The sequence below is a fragment of the Haliotis rubra genome, unplaced genomic scaffold, assembly GCF_003918875.1.
Source record: "Haliotis rubra isolate DU_JTF1 unplaced genomic scaffold, ASM391887v1 Scf80, whole genome shotgun sequence".
Lineage (NCBI taxonomy): Eukaryota > Metazoa > Mollusca > Gastropoda > Lepetellida > Haliotidae > Haliotis > Haliotis rubra.
Window position 1 is genome coordinate 2,264,047 of NW_025767524.1, and position 13,300 is coordinate 2,277,346.

The 13,300-nt window shown below is 39.0% G+C and overlaps 3 protein-coding genes across 8 annotated transcripts in view; 1 reads left to right on the forward strand and 2 right to left on the reverse strand.

The window, feature by feature from the left end:
- Positions 1 to 13,300, reverse strand: part of LOC124261548 (threonine aspartase 1-like) — a 99,234-nt gene that overhangs the window by 68,415 nt on the left and 17,519 nt on the right. The window lies entirely within an intron of this gene.
- On the forward strand, positions 6,672 to 9,423 carry LOC124261582 (beta-1,3-galactosyltransferase 5-like). The gene has a single exon (XM_046695907.1). It carries the CDS (start codon positions 7,198 to 7,200, stop codon positions 8,188 to 8,190), a length of 993 nt encoding a protein of 330 aa, XP_046551863.1. The 5' UTR covers positions 6,672 to 7,197; the 3' UTR covers positions 8,191 to 9,423.
- On the reverse strand, positions 10,123 to 11,367 carry LOC124261583. 6 transcript variants are annotated; one of them, XM_046695910.1, is made up of 5 exons: positions 11,225 to 11,333; positions 10,900 to 11,183; positions 10,808 to 10,847; positions 10,503 to 10,742; positions 10,123 to 10,342 (listed from the first exon to the last, which is right to left on the reverse strand). In XM_046695910.1, the coding sequence occupies exons 1-5, from the start codon at positions 11,296 to 11,298 to the stop codon at positions 10,291 to 10,293; spliced, it is 690 nt and encodes a 229-aa protein (XP_046551866.1). In that variant the 5' UTR covers positions 11,299 to 11,333; the 3' UTR covers positions 10,123 to 10,290. The 6 variants fall into 6 exon arrangements, 3 of the variants coding, with proteins under 3 accessions (XP_046551866.1, XP_046551865.1, XP_046551864.1); XM_046695909.1 differs by lacking the exon at positions 10,808 to 10,847; XM_046695908.1 differs by having other exon boundaries at positions 10,123 to 10,742.

Below are 13,300 nucleotides of genomic sequence, written 5' to 3' on the forward strand. Positions count from 1 at the left end.
TCCCTGAACCACATCATTTTCCCTGCCTTGCCCTTTCTGCAATGCTAAAGCCCTAAATGAAGCAAGTCTATATTTCCTTAGGTTCAGGAATCTCCCATCTCATTGGGGTTCCTTTTCAATTTAAATGGATTTAAAGGTTACTATCAAAATTATACATAATTAATTGTATATATTCAGATACTAAGCGTTGCCTACAGATCTTCCTGAAGTATACTGATCATGTAAATATGTAAAACACATATAGCTAAATCATCTCTTGAAATGACTAAATTAACCAATTAATTGACTAAATTTTAGCTAGCAAATGTAAATTCTTTAGAAGTTATATGTCAGTTTTGCATTTTAAATTTAACCCCCTCCCCACTTCCCCCAAAATTCATATCCAAATTAACCAATTTCGGCAAAATGTCTTCTGGGTACGGGGTAATGTCCTTCCATCTATGTACAACAGTTGTTCATAAGGCAGCCTTTCAAACCAAACGACCGCCTCCGTGGTGTAGTGGTTAGAGCGTCTGCCCAGAGAGCGGCAGGTCGCAGGTTCGATCCCCGACCGCGTCATACCAAAAGACGTTCAAATATGGTACTTGTTGGTCCCTGCCTGGCGCTCCGCATTAATGGGTACAACAAGGACTGGTCGGCTCGGAGTCAGTATAATGTGCCTGATTGGGGTATTCATGCTTCACTGCGGCATGGTATCTCAGTGGGCTAGCACTATAAAACCAGCTTAAGTCTGGGCTAGTACAAGCAGCCACACATACACACGCATGCACATCATCATATGAGCAAAATATTCTCAAGGAACGACGTTAAACCCAATTTCACCTCACCTCACATCACCTTCAAACCAAACAGAACTCTAAAGTGAGAGTCATCTGGTGGAGATTCAGGGTAAGAATAGGTGTCCAGCAAGATAGGCTAGTCAGGAGATGCCCTTTAGACTTGGTCAGTAGGTCAGGTGAACTGAGACTTGTTTGATGGATGACTGCTCGCACTATCCATCACTGGGTTGTCTGGTCCAGACTTTAGTTTTTACAGGCCTCTCCCATGTGGCTGAAATATTGCTGAGAGCAGTAATAACAATGGCATGTAGAAGGAGTGTTAGGCTGGGCAAGTTACTCCTACAAATTGGAGTCTCACACTGTTCTATTATTAGCAATGGCTAATTAGCTCATGTTTTCAAACAGTCTGTTTCATGAGTTTCTTCAACTGTTAAAAATAGCAGATCAGACAAAACAATCCAACAATCAACTCAGCTCTTCATTTTGTATGTTTCAAATGATAATTTCAAATGAACTGTTAGACATGCACAAGTCTCTAAGGTAATAACTTATAGTTTAGATGATAATTTCTAAAAATATAAATATACTTCTAACAGACTGGCGTACTGTCTGCTTATCTAGACTTGCCTCTTTAAAGGATAGAAGTACTAACCATCTATGGACTTGGCCTTCAGTACAGCCTTGGAGCAAGGCTATTGAACTGTGAGCTTGATAGCTGTTGTAGGTGATGTATGGGGGCCTCTATGATTAATCCTATGGGTGTTCTTCATACTGCCATTATTTCTGCCCCATATCCCATAGAAGCTGGGGTAGTTTGCACAAAACAATTATAATATACTTCTCAAAAGAGGGGAATGATAATGATTTTTATGGAGAAGCATGTACAATGTGAATGACCTCTCCTAAAATTTATGTACAAAGTGACCCCCCTGCATGTCATGCACAAAATTACTGACACTCCCCCTAGTACATGTGTACAAAATTGATGGACCCCCTGCCTACCCAGAACAAAATGGGTGACCCTCCTTAAAATCATCATCATCCCCCAGCCTTAAGTTATGAACGGTTCATAAGGACCAACTATTCTTTCCTATTGTAGTAGTTAATCTGTCATGCCTTGACCAATTACCAATAGTAATATGAAAGAAGAAGGCAGATAGAACAAGTATATATGGATGACAACTTCTTTGATTCTAGAGCACGACATTTCAAACAGGTTCTTGTATCGTTTTCAAGTGAGAATGGTACAGGGAGAGAACAGGTGATATATACACAACAATTAACAAGGCAAGGCGGAATAACAATGTGATGATAACAAATAAACGGATAACAGAGGATTACAGGGATTAACATAGAGGCCAGCGGAAGCCAATGATACACAGAGCATAGAATGTATACACGATTAACAATGTGATGATAGTGAATAAAGGGTAGCAGAGGACAATGGGGATACACATTGTATATATATCACCTGTTCTCTCCCTGCACCATTCTCACTTGAAAACGATACAAGAACCTGTACAAGAACCTGTATCAGAGACCATATACCGGTATATGGTCTCTCTAAAATAAAAGAAGTTGTCATCCATATATACTTGTTCTGTCTGACTTCCAACTTCTAAAATGCCACACAAAGAAGAAGAATAAGGCAGTCTTCAATTTATTTTGAGTAGTATATCTTTGTGATTGTGTAATGTCTGAGTACCTTTAACTTCTCACAACGCAATGTGGTTGGGTAGTGAGCATTAAAGCTACCAGTGAAGATACGGGTTAGAACTGGTCTTGAGCATGTTATGCTTGTCATAAGAGGCAACTAATGGTGGCCAGGCTTGTTGATTCATGTCATATGCTAATTGCAAAGATTGGTGCTCATGATGTCAATCACTCGATTATTTACGGAATGAGTACAAAGGTTTGATTCTTCACATGGGTACAATGTGTAATGCCACTTTTGGTGTCTTCTACCATATTGCTGATATATTGCTAGAAACATGATTCACTCACTCATTCACTCCAACACTGCTGCTCTCAATTAATTTGGCCATGGGGTAGCCTAGTGGTTAAAGCGTTCGCTCATCATGCTGAAGACCCAGGTTCCATTTCCCACATGGGCAAAATGTGTGAAGCCCATTTCTGGTGTCCCCCGCCGTGATATTGCTGGAATATTGCTAACAGCGACATAAAACAAAACTCACTCACTTTCAATTAACTTGGTTCTGTAATTGGCAAGGGGAGGTTTAAGTTAACTCTGTTCTGAAACTTTTACGCATGACTACCCCATCACCTCACAAGGTCACTGGAGGCAGCACACGTCTATCACATAATCGGTAGGTTTCCTGTTGGAAAAAGCCAATAACAAATTGGTGTCCATTGGGTGGGAGAGTTTAGCTTTTAGCAATATTCCAGCAATGTCACGCCAGGGAACCCCAGAAATGGGCTTCACGCATTGTATTGTGTGGTGAATCGAACCCAGGTCTTGGGGGGGACCAGGGAACTATTTAACCACTAGGCTTCACACATTGTATTGTGTGGTGAATCGAACCCAGGTCTTGGGGGGGTTGGGGGGACCAGGGAACTATTTAACCACTAGGCTACCACACCGCCCCCTGTATCCATTTTAAGCCATGTGAATATGTTCATGACTACAAAACTATTTCATAGATTAAGAAACCAATGAAGGTGAGCTTATGTACCTGTTGTATTCTACATGTATGTGAGTGAGTGAGTGAGTGAGTGAGTGAGTGAGTGAGTGAGTGAGTGAGTGAGTGAGTGAGTGAGTGAGTATGGTTTTATGCCGCTCATAGCAATATTCCAGCAATATCACAGCGGGGGACACCAAAAATGGGGTTCACACATTGTACCGATGTGTGGAATTGAACCCGAAGTCTTCAGGATGGCAAGCAAACACTTTAACCACTAGGCTATCCCACCAAGTCTGATTTAAGTAAGGTGGTAATGTCATATATCCACCTGTTCACAGTGTTCTTTAATTGTATAGTGAACACACCAACTTCCAAATCAATAGAGTCTTTAAGCCATGAATCACACAAAACTTATTGAAAGATTCTAGTATGGTTCCATTCATCAACTGAACAAGAGGATTTATCACACATTGAAATACTCAAGAAAGATTGAAGTGAGGATCTTTTGCAGTGAGTCCTACTCGAAGTATGTTTTAAAGTACTGATGGTAATGTTCTGACCAGGATATTGTGCTGAGTATGTTGTCAGGGAAGCTCTGTTATCTAGGATGATGTCTGGTTTATTTTCGTTATTACATAATTTGTTCCCCATGGGGATTCCAGTGCAGCAGACGTGTCTGCTATCTCATGCTTGTGTAGTAGCTCACTAAAATATGTATCTGGTGAATTTTACTTGGAGTCTGTGGGTCTTTGATCATCGTAAAACCCATGTTTTTTTCTTCTTATCCAGGGATAGATGCATTGTTACGTCATGTCATGAAAACCTCTAAAAATTTATGAGTTAGTGAGTTATTATTTTATACTGCTTTTAGCAACATTCCAGCAATATCACGGCGGGGGACACCAGCAATGGGCTTCACTCATTGTACCCATGTGGGTAATTGAACCTGGATCTTCACTGTGACGAGTGAACACTTTAACCACCAGGTTCCACCCTCTGAAGACACATCTCTATGTCTATGCATCACATATTTACAAGTGAAGCAGTCTTAAAACAGACATATTTTAATGCCTCAGCAAAAGCCCCATCAGGTCAGAGCAATTTTATTTCTTGTTTTACGGATCCGCCGGCTTTTTTTTTCAAGAATAAGAGAAAAAAATAATAATCAATTTTCCCCGCTCAAAAAATAAAATCCTCATGTTTTTATTGGCCAAAAATGTAAACCTCCCCAAAAAAATTTGGGGGGATTGTTTTTATTGCCCCAAATAAACTTCATAAACTGCCAAAAATAAAATACTTTTAGTAGTAAAGGAAAATTATTTTGACTAGTGATTTTTATTTTTTCCCTCCTGCCTTTAGGTTTTCTGGAAACAAAAATCCGTAAAACAAGAAATAAAATTGGTCTGGCCTCATTGATGTTTCTCCTTCTGTTGTGTCCTTCATGTCACGCTTAAGACAAGTGAAAAGCTAAAATAGTATTGGCCTGATGTGCAAAAACCAGAAACAGTATCATCACCTCATTTTTCTGAATGTCCACAAACTCCCTTCACTTCACTGTTTTTGTATACATTAAATACCCTTCCCCCCAGATGGAAAGTCACTTCCAGCATTTTGAATGCAATACTGCTGGAATACTGCGGTGTAAGATCATACTCACTCACTCACTCATAACACTGTTGGCTTGTTGTGGGGAAGCTGGTACACACTAGGCTACTCCACTGCCCACAGTGTTATGATGTCACTGTACATCTATTGCAGACTTGTCATCACTGACTGAAGTACTCACATCTGGCAATAACAATTTTCCTCCTAAAGCTATTTCTGCTTCTTAGGGGCGGTGGGGTAGCCTAATGGTTAAAGCGTTGGCTCGTCACGCTGAAGACCCGGGTTCGAATCCCCACATGGGCACAATGTGTGAAGCCCATTTCTGGTGTCCCCCGCCGTGATGTTGCTGGAATATTGCTAAAAGCGGCGTAAAACCAAACTCAGTCAGTCAGTCAGTTCTGCTTCTTAATATCAAATTTATGCCATATATTCACAGACATATTATCCACAAAATCACCTGTTGTTTTTAATATCTTTACACACAGAAATTAATATTAAAATATTTTAGAAATAAATGAGATATTTTGGGGCAGTTCTTTTTATTCATTTAATGCATCTTGTCTGCAAATGTCTAAGACATTTTTTACATGAGTAAATTACACGAGCATGCAGACTATCACGTCTTTTAATAGATGCCATCCTGATGTTAGAGTAATCATACAGACATGTTTCCATCGTAATACTGAGTGACATATCACACTTGTTAACTTGTTATTCCGACTACAGCAAAAACAGACAGGAAATTATAGTGAGTGAGAGAGTTTAATGTTTTAAGCTTTGGGCAATATTCCAGCAATATCATGGCAGGGACCACTAGAAACGGTTTCACACATTGCATCCATGAAAGGAATCGAACCCAGGACTTCTGGGTGATGAGCAAACACTTTAACCAGTTTTTCATTTTGTCCCAAAAGAGGAACACTTGTAGAATATATTTCGGTTCTACACTTTCTCTGTGAAGTACAAGTTCTATTAGAGCAGTGTCAGATATTACTGACAGCTTTTTCCGAGTGTGTAGATTGATTTTGATCTTCACTGTCTGTAAAATAGCTGCATCAAGACATTAATAAGGGCTTAATTTGCTTCTGTTTTTCAGATGCATGGCTCAAGATGATATAAGCTTACCTCTGCCAAAACAACAAAGATGAACATGTTGAAGAATGAAACAACAACAACAACAACAACAACAGACCAACGAAGGATCAAAGTGTGCAGTACATCTGCCAGGAGTCAACTAGAGGTCACAGAAACATGTCAGGCCTAATTTAACAACAACAACAACAACAACAACAACAACAACGGACCAACGAAGGATCAAATGAGTTACATTGAATGCCACAATGTTGGAAGTACAATATCCATTCTTGGGCATTGATCATACCAAAACTCATTATGCAAGGAACCACTAAAGTGCCAATATACCTGATTTGCCCAGTTATCTCCCTTATGCTATTGCTGTAAGCCTATTATTTTACTTCCTATAATCACATTGCCAAACATTTTCTGAAAAAAAAAACCTCAACCCCAACAACAACCCATTTAAACCTAACTAGTTTATCAACAACAACAAGTGGAAGGTAAAGAAGTTACCAAATACATCTTGAAGAACATTTAAACCTAACTAGTTTATCTGTTTGTGTTAACCTATTGCAAGAGTTCAACAAAAGTTAACCTATTGCAAGTGTTCAATGTAAGTTAACCTATTGCAAGAGTTCAACAAAAGTTAACCTATTGCAAGTGTTCAACAAAAGTTAACCTATTGCAAGAGTTCAACAAAAGTTAACCTATTGCAAGTGTTCAATGTAAGTTAACCTATTGCAAGTGTTCAATGAAAGTTTTCCTATTGCAAGTGTTCAACAAAAGTTTACCCATTGGTAGTGTTCAGCTAAAGTTAATCCTTTAGTAATGTTCAGCTTAAGTCCACCCATGGCAAGTATTCAACAAAGTTCACCCATTGCAAGTTTTCAGCTAAAGTTCATCCATTGGTTGAGTTCAGCTACAGTTGATCCCTTGGTAGTGTTCAGCTAAAGTTCATCCATGGGTAGTGTTCAACTTACATTCCCTATTAGTAGTGTGAAACAAATGTTCTTCCATCGATAGCTACTATCTCCTCTGTTAATGTCCACACAATGAATCCTTACTAATAGTGTGATAGTTGCTCCCTCATCAGCATGTTCAATTGTGCTTTCCTCAAGATGATGAACAAACCTAGGCTCCGGACCAAAGCAATGACACTATTAGCCATGTTTTGGTGTCTTGTGTTTATATGGGTAAACACAAGCTACAGCGATGAAGAAGTTCTTAAATGGATAACAGTGTCAGACAACAAACTCAAAGATCCACTGCTCAACCGCCACCAGTTCTCCTACTCACTCAACGCTGATATCTGCCAGTCAAGAAAAGCAGACATCGTTGTCATTGTTCACACGGCCGTAGATAATTCACTTCGCAGGATGAAATCACGTGATACATGGGCAGGCATTGTCCAGATAGGCCAGCATTCCATAGTAACTATCTTCATGGTTGGGCAAACCATGAACTCTTCTATGCAACGACTGTTAGAACAGGAGTCTCAATCCAACAACGATATTGTACAGGGTAATTTTCTAGATTCGTACAAAAACTTGACATATAAGCACATCATGGCATTAGGCTGGGTTAATACCCATTGCCCAGATGTTAAACTAATTGTGAAAACAGACGACGATGTGTTGGTGAACTTATTCAATTTAGCCTTGTATATTTACAAATACGGATTCCAGAACGACTTTCTGTACTGTCTGTCATACACCTTTGCCTTTCCCAAGAGAATCTCTGGAGACAAGTGGTACGTGGGATACAAGGACTATCCGTTCATGATGTACCCCGTGTTCTGCTCAGGTGCAGCATACCTTGTCTCGCCCAATGCAGCTATAAAGTTATTCCATGCCTCAAGTGATATCCGGTTCTTTTGGATAGATGATTTATATGTGACTGGATTCCTGCCTTTGAAAGTGGGCCTACGACACACACAGATGATTCCTGGACATGATTTTGTGAACGCATCAACGCCAACCAAAGACTCCATGTTTCTGGACGCTCAGCATGTCTGGTACTCTCAGTGGGACTACATCATCAAGTCGGTTCCAAGCACACTCTTTTACAAAGCGGAGTATCTATCTTGACACAATGTTGGAATCAGTCTTTAGAAGTGATACACATGGAGGGTTAAAATGTATGGATGTCAACTTCTGTAATACAAGGAACACAACGTATATTCTTGAATATTCCTGATAATACAGAAGTTCACAGCCATAAATTTTCACCGTTTGTTGGAATCAGTGTCTTAGAATTTCTCTTGTTCAGCTTATTTGCACTGTTATATTGTATATAATACATGAAACTTGGGATATTACTTATAACTAACTGATTATACATAGAAATGTTCAGAGATCTTAAAGATCAAGACCTACTAGTACCAGGACGAACTGTTTTATGATTCCTTAATTATTGAGATATATATATAGAGATTTATTTAGATGTACTTTAAAAACGGATTTGTATACTTACTAGCTGAAAGTTTTGACATAATACATCACCTTCCAAAGATTTCTTGTAACCCTCATGACAAAGCATTACAATGCATATTTTCACATTGATACAATTTCAGTGTTTACTCTCCCAAAAGCTTTATGTCTTTCAAAATGTTTACAACAGTATTACAAATATCTTTCTTCTGGTAAGAATGAGTTTTAAGAGTGGTTGTGTAGATAAAACATAAATAGAAGATGACGTAGCAGACTTCACAGACAACATATCATTAGTTTTCACGTTATCCATTTAAACCAATCATATTATTATGATATTATCCAACATACTTGCCAGTAATGAATGTTAATATACATATGTATTTCTTGCATGATGGTTCCCAGTTCATATGTAGAATTTGAGTGAGTGAGTGAGTATGGTTTTACGCCGTTTTTAGCAATAGCATGGGCTTCACACAATGTGCCCATGTGGGGATTCAAACCCCGGGTCTTCGGCGTGACGAGCCAACGCTTTAACCACTAGGCTACCCCACCGCCCCATGTAGAATTGAAAAAGCCTGTGTATGTGATGTTTAGATGATTAGAATCACCTTCCGATATGTTACATGTAAAAAAAATCCTATCCTTGCAAGGGTAAAAAAGAAATGTAAGATTTTATATATTGCATGAGGTGAGGTGAGGTGAGGTATGGTGAGGTTAAATGGGATCTATGCCTGGGGGCTGCATTTTAATTGCCTGTTTCATTGTACCCCTTACCGGTACTTTATTTCCTTAATACCCTCACTGACTTGGTTGACACATGTCATCGTATCCCAATTGCATAAATCGATGCTCATGTTATTGATCACTGGATTGTCTGGTCTGGACTCAATTATTTACAGACCACTGCCATATGCAGAGATGCCAACCCTAATTTAGCCCAATTAGTATTTTGGCCAAAACTGATGTAAAAATTAGCATTTCTGGGGAAAAATTAGTATCAACCTCTCCAAAGAATTTTCATATTTAACACAGAAGATATAGATATTCTAAGAACTTGTTATTAACATTGTACTCACCTAAATCAGTAGTAAGTATCCATATATTGCTTGATACTGAATAAAATTTATTGTGCATGGTACATATGCTATTAATAATTTAATTTAATGTATTTTTTTAAGAATTTGTATATTTTTACTGCTATCGTAGTCGCGTATTTTGTGTTGTTTTTTTCGAAACAAATACGATAAATTCGTATGAGTTGGCATCTCTGCATATAGCTGGAATATTGCGGAGTGTAGAATTAAACAACCAACCAGCCTTAATGCCAAACACAAGGCAGGGTAATAACAAGTACCATCTTTGAATTTCTTATGACACAGCCAAGACCAAACAAAACCCCATTATCACTCACAACATGTCAAAGTGTTATACAATCACCAATCTTCCATAGACATTCATATGTCTTTCCTGAAGACAGTTAATACTCCACATTTTAGCTTTAACAAATGAAGTGTGTGACTATAATGAATGACTGAATGAATGGCTTTGATGATTCTCATTATTTTTAAAGCATGCTACTTTTGACAATTTTGTCAAGCTAAACTATTTATTGAAAAAATGTTATCTTTGTTTTTGCAAAACATGACAAAATGTTTTTTTCAGTTCTTGACAGGCTCCATATTTCTTGCCTGAATGTTCTTATTGTATGTACATTGTGCCATGTGTAATAAGTAATTGATTTCTGAAGGGAACAAATCACAACAACGAGATATAAACACAAGGTAGCTTAGGCTCTGTCCATGTACACCTGTAGAGAGAGACATGTCTTGGGAGATGTCCATGTACACCTGTAATGAGAGATATGTCTTGGGAGATGTCCATGAACACCTGTAGAGAGAGACATGTCTTGGGAGATGTCCATGTACACCTGTAGAGAGAGACATGTCATGGGAGATGTCCATGTACACCTGTAGAGAGAGACATGTCTTGGGAGATGTCCATGTACACCTGTAATGAGAGATATGTCTTGGGAGATGTCCATGAACACCTGTAGAGAGAGACATGTCTTGGGAGATGTCCATGTACACCTGTAGAGAGAGACATGTCTTGGGAGATGTCCATGTACACCTGTAGAGAGAGACATGTCTTGGGAGATGTCCATGTACACCTGTAGAGAGAGACATGTCTTGGGAGATGTCCATGTACACCTGTAGAGAGAGACATGTAGGAGAGAGACATGTCTTGGGAGATGTCCATGTATGTCCATGTACACCTGTAGAGAGAGACATGTCTTGGGAGATGTCCATGTACACCTGTAGACATGTCTTGAGAGAGAGACATGTCTTGGGAGATGTCCATGTACACCTGTAGTGAGAGACATGTCTTGGGAGATGTCCATGTACACCTGTAGTGAGAGACATGTCTTGGGAGACATCCATGTACACCTGTAGAGAGAGACATGTCTTGGGAGATGTCCATGTACACCAGTAGAGAGAGACATGTCTTGGGAGATGTCCATGTACACCAGTAGAGAGAGAGACATGTCTTGGGAGATGTCCATGTACACCTGTAGAGAGAGACATGTCTTGGGAGAGATGTCCATGTACACCTGTAGAGAGAGACATGTCTTGGGAGATGTCCATGTACACCTGTAGTGAGAGACATGTCTTTGGGAGACATCCATGTACACCTGTAGAGAGAGACATGTCTTGGGAGATGTCCATGTACACCTGTAGTGAGAGACATGTCTTGGGAGATGTCCATGTACACCAGTAGAGAGAGACATGTCCTGTGAGATGTCCATGTACACCTGTAGTGAGAGACATGTCTTGGGAGATGTCCATGTACACCCGTAGAGAGAGACATGTCTTGGGAGATGTCCATGTACACCAGTAGAGAGAGACATGTCCTGGGAGAAGGCCATGTACACCTGTACAGAGAGAGACATGTTCTGGGAGATGGCCATGTACACCTGTACAGAGAGAGACATGTCTTGGGAGGTGTCCATGTACACCTGTACTAAGAGACATGAATGACCTGGTTTATACCAGTGTACATTATATTTCACTCACACGGACACAAACTGATTATCCCACCATATCACTTCAATTACCACTATGGACTATCACTTCAATTACACTACTTGTATCACGAAAAGTCTCATGGAAATATTTCTTTTAATTTTTTATTGCCACCTGCAAATCAATTATTCTAACTCTAATTGATGAAATAATATAAAAAAAATTCATTACTCATTAATTTTTCAATTTCTATCATTAGATTCTGGAAACAAAGAATATGAATATACGAGATAAGGACCAACTTTATGGATGAACGACTTCTTTATTCAATAAATTATTTATTATGAATAAAGAAGTTGTTCATGCATAAAGTTCGGCCATATCTGACTCTCCAACTTCTAAATATGCCACTCAAAGAAGAAATGAATGTACTAATCTGTAAACCAGGCAAAAATGCCAAGCAAATCTGTATGAGATTTTTTGTTACAACTTATACAATTGCTGATTAGAAGGCAGTCAGTACTGTTTTGAACTGCTGTAGGTCATCAGGCTTTAATATACAATTCCTATGTACAACTGCTAAATTACAACATGTTACTTCTCAATGTATGTTCATATTATATCATTCCTGCAAACACATCATTATTTATTTCCATGTTTCTCTTGCCATGATTGTTTTGTTTTGAATAAATAAACAAACAAAACACCACTTACTGTGATATTATGATGAGCAACAATTCAGTTATGCTTCAATAAAAATATGGCTCTGATCAGCTGAAGGGCGATCGTTTTGTCACTCATTATGTGTGAGAGACCCAGGGTGTTACCTTGACTTACAAAAGTGGAGGTCTAGGGGACTTCCATCAATAACTGTTACAGGTAATATGAGGGTTCTGTAAAGTATTGAAATGGTATTTTTGGGTTTCTGCGCCCATTCTTTACATGTGTGCGTACTGGACGCATATTTATGCATCACGTAACCTTTGGAGATCATGTCTTGTTTCCCACTCTGTGCAAGTAGTAACAAACCTGTGGGCTTGTATGGTCATACATGGCTTGATTTAAGAGATGTTAACCTACTTGCACCAGGTGCAACCTGAGATAAAAACCTAGTTGCACCAGCCAAATTCTAGCTGCACTGCTTAATGCAATATGTAATGAAAGAAATATGTTATCTAATTATTCAAAGTTTAGAAGAAAAATGACCTGACATAATTATGCTTATATGGTTAGATTTATTGTTGATTTAATTCTCAAAAATTGACTTGCACCTGGTGCACGTTAGACAAATAACTAAGTTGCACTTTGTAATATTGGGTTGCACCAGTGCAAGTAGCAAAGCACTAAATCGAGCCCTGTCATAGTATATTCAGAATGGCTACCGTTTTCACCAAGCCATTAAACTGAAATACATGCATTGTGCCTAATCAGAGATAATATGCCATGCACACACCAAAATATTTCGGGAAGATAAACTGAAAGAAAACACGCATTGTATGGATATTGATCCATGTGGACTGATGAGGATGACGTTATCTGTACCAGATTTCAATCATCCCGACCCCATTTCACAAAGCTATCGTAGCTCTACGACTGTCGTAAGTCTATGTTACAGTATAGGGGGTACGACAGTCGTAGCGCTATGATAGCTTGGTGAAATGGGGCCCTGGTCATCAGCCGGGACACAATAACATTGTTCGGACAACAGTGAAACACTCAGCTCAAATGTGTTGCATAGAAGTTGA

Coding starts and splice junctions, on each gene's coding strand:
- LOC124261582 (XM_046695907.1), top strand. CDS start 7,198: ATGTTCAATTGTGCTTTCCTCAAGATGATGAACAAACCTAGGCTCCGG.
- LOC124261583 (XM_046695908.1), bottom strand. CDS start 11,298: ATGGACATCTCCCAAGACATGTCTCTCACTACAGGTGTACATGGACAT. Junction 11,184..11,224: donor AGACATGTCTCTCTCTACAG/GTGTACATGGAT, acceptor CTCTCACTACAG/GTGTACATGGACATCTCCCA. Junction 10,743..10,807: donor AGACATGTCTCTCTCTACAG/GTGTACATGGAC, acceptor CTCTCTCTACAG/GTGTACATGGACATCTCCCA.